General features: G+C 47.4%; 1 protein-coding gene across 1 annotated transcript; it reads left to right on the top strand.

Moving 5' to 3' along the window:
* The first annotated feature begins 3,284 nt into the window (after window positions 1-3,284).
* On the top strand, window positions 3,285-4,358 carry LOC133208449 (late histone H2B.L4). The gene is made up of 2 exons (XM_061346281.1): window positions 3,285-3,415; window positions 4,087-4,358. The coding sequence occupies exons 1-2, from the start codon at window positions 3,299-3,301 to the stop codon at window positions 4,321-4,323; spliced, it is 354 nt and encodes a 117-aa protein (XP_061202265.1). The 5' UTR covers window positions 3,285-3,298; the 3' UTR covers window positions 4,324-4,358.
* The last annotated feature ends 10,934 nt before the right edge of the window (window positions 4,359-15,292 follow it).

The raw sequence follows: 15,292 nt of genomic DNA, 5'->3' as shown, positions 1-15,292 counted from the left end.
ATAGAAGCTTGAATAAAATACAGTTTTCATTTCTTTTTAAAACAAAACATACTAAAGAAAAAGATAACAATCCAAATCCTATAGAATTCCTGTGAGTGTGAGCTGTCATTTTAATTACTTCTGACATGTGACAATGGCTGTACTGCTTATGTGAGAGGCTCGTGTAGCCTGGTAACCTGTTCCACCAGTACATGTCAACAGGGAAATTGAAGAACAGGACAAATATGGAGTAATTGTACTCACTCTCTTGTAGTACTTTCTCGGATGCCAACTATCTGTGGGTCTGACCTTTTGAGTAAAGCATTTCCTTGGGGTTTTTTTCCAACTGAACCATCCAAGTTGCGTCTGCTGCTATAGAAGCGCTGGAGGTCATCCACAGGACAAACGTCACACTGGGACCTGCCTCCAGCAAACAGTGCAGAGCATCAGGTTTTTCAGTGGGTTTAGCAATGATCTGAGGGGGGAAGTGTTATTTTTGAGGAAATAATGCAGGTTAGTATAAATGCTGTTCAAGTTCTGCAGAAAAGGCTAGATTGCATTGAAAAGTTTCACGGTGTAGTACTCAGAAGTTAACGGACAGTGAAGAGTAAAAGCAACCCACACATAAGTAATTACTGTAAAGGCTGATTGGTGTCACCAAAGTTGAAACAAGAATAGATGAATGCATGGCTTTGTTCTGCTCTCTAGGTTTTAGAAAGATGTTGGTGACTTGGAAAGGGTTGCAAAGTAGCTATGAGAATGGTGAGGTCACGAAGTCCTGCCTGAGGTTAGAGCTGTTCATTCTGCTCTTCCTGATTCTTGGCAAACATTTGGCAACAACTAATCTCTCCATTTCAGATTAGTAATTGAGAGCCATGGTGGCAATAATAAATCTAGGATAAAACCCTACACTGAGTTCTTTGGGAATACTAAATCCTGAGAAGGGCATGGGAACATTGACAGCCAGCATGATGGACAGTAGTTTGAGATTTCTTCTAGCTGTGTTAGCTGTCTGCTGCTGCAAAATGCGAGGAATTTCTCAGTTGCAGACAGGTCTCTAAGTTAGCAAACAAGGACCACAGGTACATACATGTTCAAAGCAAAAGTAGCTGTTAACTGCACTAGAGGTCACAATAGGCTAAGACTTGTAAAATGAAGTATATACTCATACATGCCGTATCAGTCTGTTATTTCAGGCTTGGTTTAAACCTGTTCTATGCTGACAGTTTGTAAGACTGCGCTGAAGCAGCTGTGGCAGGTATATGGCCTGTAGTACTGATGTCTGCGAGAGAGACAGCCACTAGCTGGGCAGTGGCATTTTGAACTGTTTGAGCTAGGCCTTTTCTGGTCATGCAAAAAAGGAAAACTGTATCTAGGTAAATGATGAGAATTGCTCCTTAGCTGCTCGGATGGTCATTTCTGTGAAAGAAGGGGCCTCGAGCCTCTACAACGTTACTCTTGCTTCAAGTCTAAAAGTGACACAGCCACAGCCAGAAGTGGCAGGTATTACATCAAGTGGAAGGTAGTGCAATTCCCTTGTCTTTGTGTTGTGAGTCGATCCATAAACTACAAAAATATCACAAGGATGAGTCAAGATGAGCACACGGCTTCCACACTGGACAGCTTCTAGCACATGCAATCTAGGGAAGCAAGTGGTAATTCCCCAGTCTGTGAGTACAGATTTGACCATACTGCTCACTGGATGAGCCTCTGCCCTTGCTATTTAATGACTCCCTGTGCTTAGTGACCAGTCACTGCTCCTTCTCCACAAAGGGCTTTCTTCTAACTAAAGATTTTGTCAAAAAACCAAGCTGTGTGCATATAACTGCTGGTGCCAGATGCAGCGGGAGCTGTGGAGAGGTACAAGGGCTAACAGCTCCTTCAGCATGAAAGAGCTTTTGTTTGCTGTGACTGGGAGAAAAGGTAAAACAGCTTCAGCCGCAGTGAAGTCTTCCCCAACACAAAGATCTCAGCTGTTTACAGGTCTGTAAACTGGTGTGTGAAATGTAAATCAGGAGAGAAGCCCTGTACTGGTCCTTGTCAATGCATGGCCACATAGAAAACACAGGTAGTGATTTTGTCTGCTCCTTGCTCTCAGTATGAGTCACTACTGTTCCCAGAAGGATCCCACTACCTCCTATCTTCAATGCCCAAGCCTATTCTCTGTCATGAATGCACTGATGTGACCATTCTAGCATGTTCCACCTGGTCACTAATACTTCAGTTCTTGCACACCAGAAGCCCTTCTGTGATATTTAGACCCTGCTTGTCACTGTGACTTTTATTTGCACTAAGGGTGGGTGATCAGGTGCCTTCCCATGAGGACAGGCCTAGAATAAACCTAAATCCAGTGAAACACTATTGTCTGCACAAGCACTGGCACAGTGACTGATGAGCAAGTCTCCCAAACTCCCTCCTTGGAAGATGTGATCTGCTAAGAACATGGCAGTATAAATGGAGGCCCTGAGCAGGGGAGGGGACAGTGTGGATGGCAGCACAAAGATACCAGTGCCTCCTCCCTCAAAAGTACATTACATATCTCAAAGGTATTACCCTCTTATGAAACACCTGATGTGATGCCTGCTCAGAGAAAAGCTTCCTTTTCTATCTGAAGGACAGGAAACTTCCTGTTTGTTCTCTTCTGTACTGTGCTTGCTGTACGTGTTTTTTTTCCTGGCTTAATTCCTGCATCATAGTTATCAGCACTGGTGTGGTCACTGATTTCCAAGATCAAATACATATTCAGGATGTTCACCCTCCCCCTGCCTCCATTCCATCCTTCAAGGCCCTGTTATGTATAGCAGGCAGGACTCCCAGGAGCAGGCTATCTGAGATAGTGGGAGGAATACCTGCTATTGGGATGTTATAGTTCAGTCATTAGACTGATAATCCCTTCAATTACTGAATCTCCACTGATTGCATTATCTGTTACATAGCACAGAAGAGGTTCCACCCATTTGGTTCTGAAAGCAGTACTCCAGTTTATACCCTCTACCAAAGCAGGAAAGCTCCTTTCACCAAAACCTTGGAACAGCTTTCCTCTGACGCTTCTGCCCCATGTGAATGAGATGCTATTGCTCTTGCCCACCTCTTTGCCCATGTTACTCTCAGAGCTTTTCTCAGGTCTGAAAACTTAATTGAGTCAGTAATTTCCAAGGTCCTCCCACGCTAGCTGCCCTTCAGTTAGTGCAAAGTGGAGCCATCAGTTACAGGTGTGTGTTCTGCTCTTTGGGAGTGCACTTGGGGCAGGTCAGGTGCTGCTGCCTTTAGTATATAACCAGCCCCATGGCACCTACTGATTGCTCTGTTAGAGACCAAGATGAGTGCAAGTGAGAGAAGGCATGGTCATGCTTCTGCCTCTGGGGACAGGAAGTCCAAGAAGAAGCCTAAGAGGAAGGAAACCTATTCAATCTATATCTACAAAGTACTGAAGCAGGTGAGCAAATGTTTCTTTTCAGCTAGAAGCAGCTTCATGCGTAAGGTCACTTCTGCCCATTGCATGTTAACTGCCAAAAGAGAGGGAAGGGAAATCTGCTTATTAGGGAGATGGAAAACAAAATAAGTGGGTAGAAGAGAGCCCCAGCTTATTCGCAAAAGTACGTGGTGGGGGGGATTCTGAGCAAGAGGTAAGGCAAGAAATGGGCTTCAATCAGAAAGGGTTTCTTGGTGAGAATAAGCTTCAGTAAATAGCTTTGCCTAAATAAATGATTGAGTAAAAGGCAATAGGACTGGTGCTGGCCCTCTGTGCAAGAATGTAGATCTTTCTGGTAATTCCTGTTGGGGAGATCAGCAAAAGACCTTTTCAGAGGTAACCATGAGTTGTCTGGGCCTCAGTTGCCTGCATGATCCTGTAGGCAAGACTTGGAGCTCATGTTCTACCTCCACTCCTCACAGGCTGGTTTTCCATAAGGGATTGTGTGGAGGCTCCTGCCAGTGCAATCCCAAAGCCTCTCTTCAGTCTAATGCAAGTGGCACAGGACTTGAGACCATTAAGGTGGAAAATGAGGGTCCCTGTGGGGTTTGAGTGCCCTGTCAGAAGGGAGGGAAGTGTGGCCCCCACTTCAGGATGATGGGTTTGTGAGACAGTGCTTGATTACCGTCCGGCAGGTGCACCCGGACACTGGCATCTCCTCTAAGGCCATGAGCATCATGAACTCCTTCGTCAATGACCTCTTTGAACGTCTGGCCTCGGAGGCCTCTCGCCTGGCCCATTACAATCACCGCTCCACCATCACCAGCCGGGAGGTGCAGACGGCCGTGCGGCTCCTGCTGCCTGGTGAGCTGGCCAAGCATGCTGTCTCTGAGGGCACCAAGGCTGTCACCAAATATACCAGCAGCAAATAACTGTCCAGACCCCAATAAAGTCCCATTGCACTGAGTGTGCCTCTCCTGTCATGGTGCTACTGGGGGGGAAAGATGGGAGGAGAAGGCAGTGAGTGTACATCATCACCACGGATAGGGCTGGCACATGTTGGAGGGGGCCCAACGAGCTGGGTCAGAGCTTTCAGTGGGATGGGAGGCTGGAGGAGATCCTGCTCTGGTCCTGCCTATCGCCCTCTCCCACTGCTGACTTGGTATGGGGCAGCCATTGCCTTCAACACGCGGTAGTGGCTGGGGGTCCTGGGTGGTGCTGTAGGCAATAAGAGAACAGGAGGGACGGTTCTACTTGCTATGATGGTACCTGTGGTGGTCCAGCCTGGGTAAGGAGCAAGAAGTGCTGGGAGCTCCCATTGCTCAGCTGCAAGTTCTTCAGGTGCTGGTTGGGTGTTTCCTAAGGGGGGAGTGAGCAGAATGCTAATCCAAATTTAAGAGGAGGAAGGATGCAAGTGTTGGAAAAGGTGAAGGGTTCTCTTGGCATGCTGCTGGCCACTGCAAGGACTTTTAGCCTGGGATCTAGCCCACCTACAGAAGTGTGGGATTGGTTTAACTAATGATCCAGAAAAAGGACTGAGCATAAACCTGTCCTAGTTTGTCACAAGCTAAATTCCCCTTCACATGCTCCTCTCTAAACAAGTTACAGTGTGGGGAGCGCATGTTGGAAGCTTGATGCAAGCTGGTAAAGTTGCTGTGGCATCTGAATGTTCTGCATTTTCCCATTATAACCTCTGGCAGCTCAACTGAGTTACCTGTAGTCTCACTCCTTTACAACGAATAAAGGTGGTCTAGCCATTGGCTTTTAACATCAGCTGCTGCTAAGGTCTTGTCCTCATCATAAGCAGGTGAGCAGATGGAGACCTCATGTCAATAATGTCATCCTTCAGAGGAGGAAAGCTGTTAGTCAAGTTTTCTGTCAAATTGGTTTCAGGAAGGTGGTGGCAAAATGAAGTGAGTTTTCTGAAACCTTTTCAGATGTTTATAGAATTGGGAGCTGGTGATGGAGGGAGCTCAAAGTTAAACTGAAAACCAAACTTGGCTCAGAGAAAGCTGCAACTGGGGTGCTGGAGGGTGGCGTAATGAAGATGTAGCATAGATAAGTGGAAAATACCTGTTGGCTGTAGGCTTCATGCCTCCTTTATGGAGTTTAAAAGTATCTGTAGGTAGTAGAGAAGTGAATACAAACTTATACACATAAAAACCACCACCAACAAAAATCCTGGCATGAAGAAGTAGGCAGTAAGTACAGCAATACCATCTGTTTCTAATAAAGTTTTTTGTGTTTGATTAATAAAGTATTATTAAACCAAGAAAGATACTACCTTGCTCATTTGTGGGTGCAACAAATAGCAGCTAGATGGGACAACTGCTTCAAGGTCGGTGTGTCCATAACTTTTACCTGGGTTTTGAAGAAATAGGCTGGAGGTCTCTGATCTGCTGGCATTTATTTAAATATAAATAACTAAACAACACCCACCCACCCCTCACACACAAACCAAACCCAAAAAAGCCAAAACCAAACCTGGAGTAGCAGGAAAGGGGCAGAGGGGGAATGTGTTTCACTCTTGGAAAGGAGGAGAGCATTATTAAGTGTGAGCCAGTTAGTCTATGATTAATTCCAGGTAAAATAAAAGAAACTCTTCTCTAAGACTTGCTTGGTAATAAATTAAGGGGCTAGAGCATAAGGCACTGAATTGGTTTATGTGCAACGTATCTTACTTTACCAAATCATGGACTTGATCGATAGCATCACAGACTTGTCATTTATGACTTTTAGGAAGAGTCACTTTTAATTAGCTCCATATGTCACCTATGGAGCACCCAATAGCAGGCTGATTTCTCTGAGCTGTCCAGTTCTCAACAAATTGTTAGTGGAGATCATAAATGGAGACTTTCTGTCTTGTGGAGTCCTGTAGGAGTTGGTATTCAAACTTAATGCAGCTAAAAAAGCAAAACCTCCTGTTGGCTGCTTGCAGATAAAGGTATAAAACCACGGATCATGTCTTTAATCTTTGCATTACAAACTATAAGGCAGTTTGAACTGTGGACATCTGGATTGTTTGGTAGGACTGGATTACAGCTGCTGGTTGAAAATAAAATACAACAAAGAGCAGAGATTACAGGGATACTTGTGGAAAGCTAGGGTTGTTATGGAAGGCAGGATGGGTTCTTCCACAGTTCTCCAATCTTCTTATTTCAGTTTTCAGGTTTCTGATTGCTAAATGCTTATGTTGACTTTGAGCTTCCTGCTGTTCTTCCTCAAGTGCTTCCTTCCTGTGCTGGGCCTCTTTGCACCAGCCCAGGTTATCAGCATGCTGGTTATTCAGTTTGTTACAGTCAGAGCTGAGACTAAATCCCTCTGTGTTAGTGGGGTGCAGTTAGCAGTGGTAGCGGGTTTTTCTTCTGTTTATAAATTGTTTTCAAAGGTGTTTTGTTCTTTCCTGATGGGCTCTGAAGGTTTTCCTTGGTTTTTTGTTTGTTTTTTACCTCTTGGTGAAAAATTTCTCCCTTTCAGGTAGGGGAAGAAGAAACAGTGCAAAAAGAGCTGGACTGACAGAAGAAACAAAGGGTATTTTCTTTCTAGGACTTGTGGCCATCATCTGTTCTTGCTTCCAGTGGCTTTGAAGAGAGAACTTTGTCCTGCAGGGCTACAAACTGGGCTAGGATTGATCATCTTGTGTTTTGCCTTGGGCCATCCCGTTAATGACTGGTCCTGCCTGTTTTTCCTCAGGCTGGCTGGGAGCTCCCAGGTGCTCCCTACATGAATGAGCCAGGGCCCTGAAGGGAGCATTAGCAGATTCTGTTTGTCCATATGGAGCCTGTGCAGCCCACGAGGCTGAGTGAGTGCTGTGTCCAGAGTGATGGTGGAGGGCATGATCTGTGCTGTAAGGGGACAGCCCAACTGTCCCACGAGTGCAGCACCTTCTCAGGGTGTGCAGGGCTGTCCCTGGGTTCCTGCATGGAGGTGCTGCCTTGGCATCTGTGGTGGCATAAAGGAAAGATGTGCACTGTGTTCTGGGTGGAGATGTGGTGGAGGTCCTTTGCCACTTTCAGATTGGCAATGGATGCCTTGTTCTAAGGTCTTCCAGTGTTGGCAAAATTTGGGGTTGGAGTGTCAGGAGGAACCAGAGTTGTGGTTGGTGACAGTATGTGGGATAGTGGTGGACTTCACAAGGCTTGTGAGGTGATGCTGAGTTTCATGATCATAGAACTGTGACAAATGTTTGTTTCTGTCTAATTGGGGTGAGTTAGCTCAGTAGCATGGACCAGATGAGATGCACGTGCTACTCCTAGAGTACAGGAGGCAGCAGAACTAGGACTGAGCATATCACCTTCAGTCTGAGCCATGCTGATGCGTTATGGTGCTTGCTGGGGGAGGGAGGAAAGAGCTTGTACTGGTACTCCACTCCTTCTGGTTGTAGAACAGCACAGAAGAGTGCTCTTTTCTTTATAGTGCCCTGCTTGCAAGTCAGAACTGGTTCTGAGCAGTGCTGGGAGCAGCATCTTGCCCAGCAGGGCTGTATTTCTATTTCCTTTAGCCATTGTGGCTAGCTGTGCTCTGGGGAGAGGCTGTGCAGCTGGTGCAGGTGGCAGAGTGGATGTGTCAGTGCTGTCTGTGAGCCAGGTTCATGGTGGAGACTCATCTGGATGCAGCATCAGACCCGTCAAAGTCCAGGAATGGGACTGTGAGCAGGCTGCTGTTTACATCCAGAAGGTGAGCAGTCCATCTCCTTGCCCAGTCTATTCTATTGCTCCCTAGGCCACACTGAGTTTTCTTCCCCTTTCCAGCAGCACTCACATTTCCCTGGCTGTAGGATGTGCAGTTATGCTTTTTGTGGGACGGAGAATGCTCATGGAACAGCTTGGAACTGCAGTTCTGCTTCTGCCCCAGAGGTGGCTCTCTCGGACTACCTGATGCCCGGTATATTCCTGTTGCACACGCAGGATCCTGGTGCTGTCCAGCTTGAAGCAGGCTGCCTGCGGACCATGCAACTTCCCTACGTGGTACTCTGTCTCTCTTAGCAGGTAATTGGCTGACATCTGCCCGGATAAGGTGCTGATTTATGGCTAGATGAGCGGCTGTCTCCTGGAAGTATCTGGTGTTGTATCTAGCACTGGATGAGCCCAAAAGAAGTAAGGCTTTGGTGGTGCAGGTGCTTGATTCTCCAATACTGTAATTTGTGCATCCTGCTTCATGTCCACCCACCTCTTCTTTATTTTTCTCCCCTAAATTCTGGAAAATAGAGTTGATGACTGGCCTAGTATTCCTCTTACTACATCCCTGTGTTTCCTTACAGAGCTGGAAGGGCAGCCAGCTGCGCAGATGCACCTAGCTTGGGAGGCAGAAGGAGATGGTTGCTCTTGGAATAGTGAGTTCTGCCCTGAACCTGCCCAGATTGTCTTTGTTTGCATTTCCCATATGAGGCTGGATTCATCTATCACTGTGCAGGGGTCGTGCTGGTTGTTTCCCCGCGGTACATACCCATAGAGCTGCCCTTATACAGGATGTCATAAACAGTTTTCTTTCCTGAGGGATCACTCTGCACGCTTAGCACAGATTAGATGTTTTGAGCACTACTCCACAGCTCAGCTTCTTCCAGACTGGACTTGAGGCCCTGTTTGTGCCACGATGCCTTCATGGATCAGGTGAGTTCTGAATTAAGTTGCTCTGGGAGGAGGGAGTAGACTCTACCAACCAGCAGGGATTCACAACAAACTGGTCACTGCAGAATGACCCAGAAACACTCAGGTTATGGTAAAAAGCAGACCTTAACTAAGAGCCCATGCAGGCACTCTTTTAAAGTGTTTTGGGGCTGCCTTCGTTTATGAGTTTGTCTTTTTCCAGGTCTTCCCTTGCAAGTCTCCCACTGAGTTCTTAATGCTACAACACTGCAGCACTGTCATGTTGCTTGTCCCTGACCCCACGTCTACATAATCTGATTTGTTCTTACCAAGTTATACATGTCCATGGTCTAAAAGTAACCTCTGTTGGGTTTGTTGTGTTTTGGTTTTTTTTTGCCTTGGTCTATTCTTCAACGCCCTTGAAAGAACATTGTACTGTGACAAACTGAATAGAAGCGTTCATAAAAATATCAGTAATGTCTGTGTTCGCTGTTTTCACTTTTGTAAGTGAACACTGAGATAAGACTTATGTGCTCTTTTCTCTCATAGGGTGGGGACCAAAAGGCAAAGCATCTCTGAGGCCTATGATGAGTAGGGCAGGTTTGAGGGGCAGGAGCTCTTTGGACAATGGGGGCTGGCATCAGTGTGCAGACCTGCGTGCATTTCTCTTCCCATGTTGTTGCATCCCTTGGCAGCAGTGCTGCCAGGTGGCTGCTCTGGTGCATCATTAGACACTGTTCCAAATAGCATAGGCAGGAATGAGGAAGAGGAAAATGAGCTGGTGATGGATAGCTCTGGTGATGCCAAAGCTGTTAAAATATGAACCTCTGAAGTGCAGCCAGGGCTCCAGCAAGGGGCTTTCATCCTCTCTGTGTTCAGCTGCTGGTGTGTGGGGACAGGGCTGGTCTATGTCCCTTCCCTTTTCTGGTTTGGTCTGAGGTAGGCTGTTGTCACTGAGTAATGGTAACTCTGAGTCTGTAACTCATGGTGGCCCAGAATCCCTGCCTGGAGAATGGGAGGTGAGTGATGATCAAAGGTCAGAGAGATGCTCCCCCATGAACACACACAGTGCTGTTTGAGCCTCTGTTATCCCTGATGCTGCTGGTACCGTGATGGGACTGAGGATCTGTGGCATCCTTGGAGCTGTGTCTCCATCTAAGTTCTCCCTAGCAAGGACTGCTGCAAATAGTTTGTTTCATTGGGTTTTGTTTGGGGGGGTTGGGGTTTTTTTTTATGTTTCCTCTCTGTTTCTTCATATTCTTTTCACTCTGGAGTCTTGCATGCAGCCAACAGTAATGCTGCTTCATCTTCCCTGCTTGGGATTGTGCACTGGAGGTGGGGGATGTACTCAGAAGTTAATTATGTGAAAAAGTCTTATTTGATATCCATAATTTCCAGGGCTATGTAACAATGGGAGTCGGAAGGCATCCTTCTTCTAATGTCCTCTTTTCTTATAGCCCTGTATTACCTGCTGCCAAACATGGCAGGGGCGGGACAGGACTGAAAGACCTGCTATCTGGTAAGGTGCTTTTTGATACGGAGCTGTATTGTTTGTTAGAGCCCCAGTGACTGCCTTGCTGTGCCCCCAGTGCTGAACAGGGCAAAGGGCTTCTCTGAGGCCTGAGGACAAGAAGCATGTTCTCACATAAGCAATGTGTATTGGGCTGGGCTCAGGACAGTTACCTAGTGGTACCCTGCGTGGTCTCCAAGCGGGAGGAGGTTGTTTCCATGTGGCCCCATGCAGGGTGTGGGACTGGAGAATAGGATGACACGGGCAGAGTGGCCCCATGAGGAATGGCTGCTGCAGGCCACACGCCGTTTTCCCATTAGCGAGTGTTTAGTTCAGCGTTTTAAATAATTGTGTCCTCGGAATGATATTTAAAATCCATTTGGGAGGCAATGAGGCGGGAAAGTGCCTGTGCCATTGTGATGACGCTGCGCAGGCCGCGCCGCACATGCATATTACAAACTCGTTACAGGCTCGTTTACACGCATGCTGCTCGCTCCCCACACAACCTCTTTCTGATGCTCCTAATGTCTCTTCCCCACCATGGCTGCTTCTGCTCAGCACTAGGGAGACATTTACTTGATAAGTCAGGCCTGGTGTCGTCTGCAGCAAGAGGAGCAAGGGGCATGGTCATGGCAGTTGGGTGCTGGCCTTTGAAACGGGATGTGTGAAGCATGCTTGATGATGGGACTGTCTCTCAGCTATGCCGCCCTTGTGCTCCATGCTCAGTGCAGAGCTGTGCTTACTTTCTGACAAGCGCTTGAACTTGTGTTATTGCAGGCTCCAGACCCTGCAGCCCTAACGCTTTCAGCTGCTGTGCTCTGGGTGCAGCTGGGAGAAGAGTTGCAGCACCCATGCCAGCCTGACTATGAAGCTCAGCAATATGTGCTCGAGTGTCCATGGGAAGCTACGTGAGCTGGAGGGAACAGATGGAGCAGCATCTTGAGCAGCAGTTTCTTGAGTTCTGGCTAGTGGCTGAATGAAAAGGTGGCCTTGCTGTCTGTCCCTCTATCCCCAGTTCCTCGCTGACTGCTGCATGGGCATCCTCCTCTGCCTTCCCAACCTGTGTCAAACAGAAATCTTATGCAGCAGTACAGGGCTCCTCGTCCCACTTTATCCTGTTGGCCTTGGTGGCATGAGCAGTGTTCAGTCTTCTCCTTTTGTCCTCTCCTGATTGCGTTCAGGCTTCTTAGCCAGGGTCTTAGCTGTGGTTTTGCTTGGTGCCACCTTGTAACCGAATGTGTGAGGTGAGGATCAAGCCCACAGGGCATGTTGGGTTCTGACATCTATGTCCCTTGCACAGTGACCTTGCTGGCTGCTTTCTGGAATAGGAAAAGATGCTCTTAACATAATTTTCTCAAAGACTGCTGAGCAGGTATGAGGGCAGAAGAAAAGCTGGAGTAGGGGCAAAGGCTGTCAAATCAGAGAAGGAAGGCCAGGGTATAAAACACGGGGACTATCTGTGATTGAGGCAGCAAATATTCTCAGGAGGTGGAATTTCCCCCATCCCACCCCAGGGCTGAATTTCCAATGTGTTTGGGAAACGTGTTGGGATGGTCTTGGGATGAAAGGATCGGGTCTCACAGCCTTATGCTGAAGGGGTGCTAAGTGATATAATCTGAGGCAAGGAAATGCTCATGTGATGCCTTCATCCATATTTCTGCCAGCAATGAGTGAAGCATTCACAATGTACTGCCCAAGTAAGGGAGCTGCATGCCATGGTTAGGAGTGGACTCAGCTGCTCTAAATGCATCACAGACCAAGAAACCAGAGGCTGATACTTAATGGCTGAAACTTTGCACAGTTTATATGCATGAGTTTGTGGATGGTAACATGTGGGGTATTGCCTTAATTGTTCCCTCCCTGTGTATGTGCCTGTGAGTAGTAAGGCTGCAGCTGAAACCTTCACCTTGCTTTCAAAGAGTCTGTCTGGGGTGGGTTTATAATTTTGTATTCTGTGCATAGGGCTTTGGGTATCTGCTCTGAACTTGCCACTTCTTGTGGCCATAGCTGTGGTGCAAGATGCACAAGTCTTGGGTTTCCAGGTGCTTTCTTATTAGCACATCTTGGTATGGATGGTGGGCAATGCCAAATGCAGGCATTTGGACTTGCATGTGTATGGAATGCTTGGCTTTCCCTGCTGAGACCCTGAGTGTTGTGTGCTGGCTGGGAGAACCTGGCTGTTCTGTCTGCCAAGCTTCATTTTTCATGTGCATGGTGGCTCAGCTCATCCAAGCCAGGCTGTGTTACAGGCCTGTCAGCTGCCTGTGCAACTGCCCTTCCAAGGGAGATGGGTCAGAGGTGCTGCAGGGAGTAGGGTGGGCATTGCTATGGGAAAGGCAGCAGTTCTTCACCGATGGTGGCAGTGGGCTGAAACACAAGTGGGAAGGGTATAACATGACAATGAACTGGGTGTGATGAGGTGTTCTCTTAACAGATGTGGTGTGGCGATAGGGAAGCCTCAGGTAAAAGGCCGAGTAACTTTGGGAGGCAGGGGAAAATGAAGTTGAAAGAGTGAGTCTGGTGAAGTTCAGCTGCCCCATCTTTGCAGACAGAGTCCATGGTCTGAAGCTGATCGAGACATAGAAGAGGTGGGAAAAGATACCTTCCTGTGGATGAGCCCTGTGGACCTTCCTACTTGGCAACTGTTTTACTTGGAGAAGTTGAACGGAGATGGAAAGGCTTCTGAGATTGATGGAGTTCAAGAGCAGAGCTCTCAGGCTCAGGAGAGAGCTGTTTCTTCCTGGAGAAAGCTCAACTTAAACCACTGTTTTGTGCAACCTGTGACCATGTGCAGGAAGCGGTTAGGCTGGGAATGGCTAATATGTGATGTGGCCTCTAGGGACAGTGTTCCTGGTCTAGAGTTAGTCAGGTGTTAGAGGTGAACCAGGAATCAAGCAGGTGCTATATTGAGGTTGTCTTCCCTCCAGGCTGATGATGAGCTCTTGGAAGGGGAACCACAGATCCTGAATGTGGCACTGGACCAGGAAGATGAGAAGCCATATAAAGCAAAGGCGACTGCAGTAAGGTCAGGAAGAGAGCCCAGTGTTTCAGGCACTATGGGTAGGAATGCATAGCCAGCAAACTGAGCAAGGCTGTGAGTGGATTTGGGGCTAGCTCACCTGAAATTGGCTGTCTGGGCTATGTCTCTGCCGGTGTTCCCTGCTTCAGATCCCTGTACTCCTGCTCTGGTTAAGGCTTCTGACACTGCAGCTAACGAAGTTGCTGCAGCTGTCAGTAGTCTGGTTTGGGAACGATGAGCATTAGCTTTGTAAAAGGCCTTCCATGAGGAAGGAGGTGAGGCCCAGAGAGAGAGATTGACGGGCTGTCAGCTTCTATATTCAAACTTGCCTTTCAGCTGGGTTAGAATTTCTAATAACACAGTTCACAATCCCTGCCATATGCTGTCCTTAGCAGGTCCTCTTTCCTGAGAAGCTGGCTTGCTTGTGTCAGAAGTGAGCCTGGAAGGCTCTTCTGAATGACTTATTGCCATAGCAAGTTGCTCCTGAGCTGTAGAGAAGCGTTACTAAGGGTGGTTACCACTCCAACCCACGTGCTGCTGTGCAAGAACAGTCCTGAAGAATGTTGGAGGGACAACCTCCTTTACTCACATGAGGGTCTCTAACCCAGTCCCCATGTTCTCATGGCCTACTTGTAAATGAGGGCTTCAGTTCAGTAATGTTGTCTTGAGGATCACACATGTTCTGCTTATTCTTTCCTTGGAGCCTGGTCTGAAGCTCCACGGGGTCTGTCTCTACTACCTTTGCTTACAGGAGGGACTCTTGGTGCTTGCTGGAGTAAAGGCTTTCCCAAAACAGTAGCTGCTGGCTCCACTTGCATTACCCTTTTGCAGACTAGCAGGATCTAGCTGCTTGCTCTCCCTTATAATCAGGGTGCAAGTTCTTTCAGATCCCTTTTTCCTTTCATCTACTGGATTGCAGAGGTGTGTACTTCGCTTTTGGCTTCAGTCTAGCGCAGCAGCTTCTGTATACCCCTCAGGTTTAACAGTAAAGCAAAACCAGGGTTTATTAATGCTTAAGGTAGAAAATGAGGAGCTAATAGTTCAAGACTTGAAAACAAAGCGCAAGTACGGGCTCCAGTAGCTTACTATGTGTCATTAGGACCTTCTGGAAGTGGCAGCATTTAATACATCCAGGTTAGTGTATATGACTAGCTAATATCTGCATTAAATCATGGTTTACTGGGTAGTCTCTTGACTTGATAGGGCTGGCCATATACATCTTTAGGCTTGTAGTTTACATGGATTACTTTGTTAGTAACAAGGTATGTGAGCTCCTACAACTGCTGAGCAAGGTGGATCCCATCTATAGGGAAGGGAGCCTGGTGGGGTCTGTAGGTAATTCATCCTGTCTCCTCTGCTTTTTCCTGTTCCTCTCCCTTTGGTTTCAGCCTGATTGTCCCATTTCCTTTGTGCTTTGGACAAGTGGCCAGTTGTTTCTCCTGCCCTAAACCCATTTCTATCTTCTGGGCTGTGATCCACCTTTGAAGCCTTTTTTTACCCCCTGCAAACTTGCTCTCTCTGCAGAACTGGTAAATGAAGAAAGCCCTGGGTAAAAGGTGGCTCTGGGCAGCGTAAGAGATGGCAGAAGTGAAGGAGGTAAAAGGGAGAGATGAGAAAGGGGAAACTAAAGTTAATGAATAGTTCTGATGAGCTCTTGTCTTGGGACAGAACAGCTCTTTGTCAGTTTTAGTCACTGTTTGTGCAGAAGAGCACAAACCACTGAGTGGGGAGAGGCTTTGGGAGGACTTTGTGTGCTAAAGAGAAAGGCCACTGGGGCTGTGTGTATG

Source organism: Neopsephotus bourkii, unplaced genomic scaffold (genome assembly GCF_033783945.1).
Source record: "Neopsephotus bourkii isolate Nb327-2 ecotype Australia unplaced genomic scaffold, CSIRO-AGI_Nbou_v1 NB_272, whole genome shotgun sequence".
NCBI lineage: Eukaryota > Metazoa > Chordata > Aves > Psittaciformes > Psittacidae > Neopsephotus > Neopsephotus bourkii.
The sequence above is the reverse complement of the archived record's forward strand: the minus strand, read 5'-3'. Positions and strand labels throughout refer to the sequence as shown.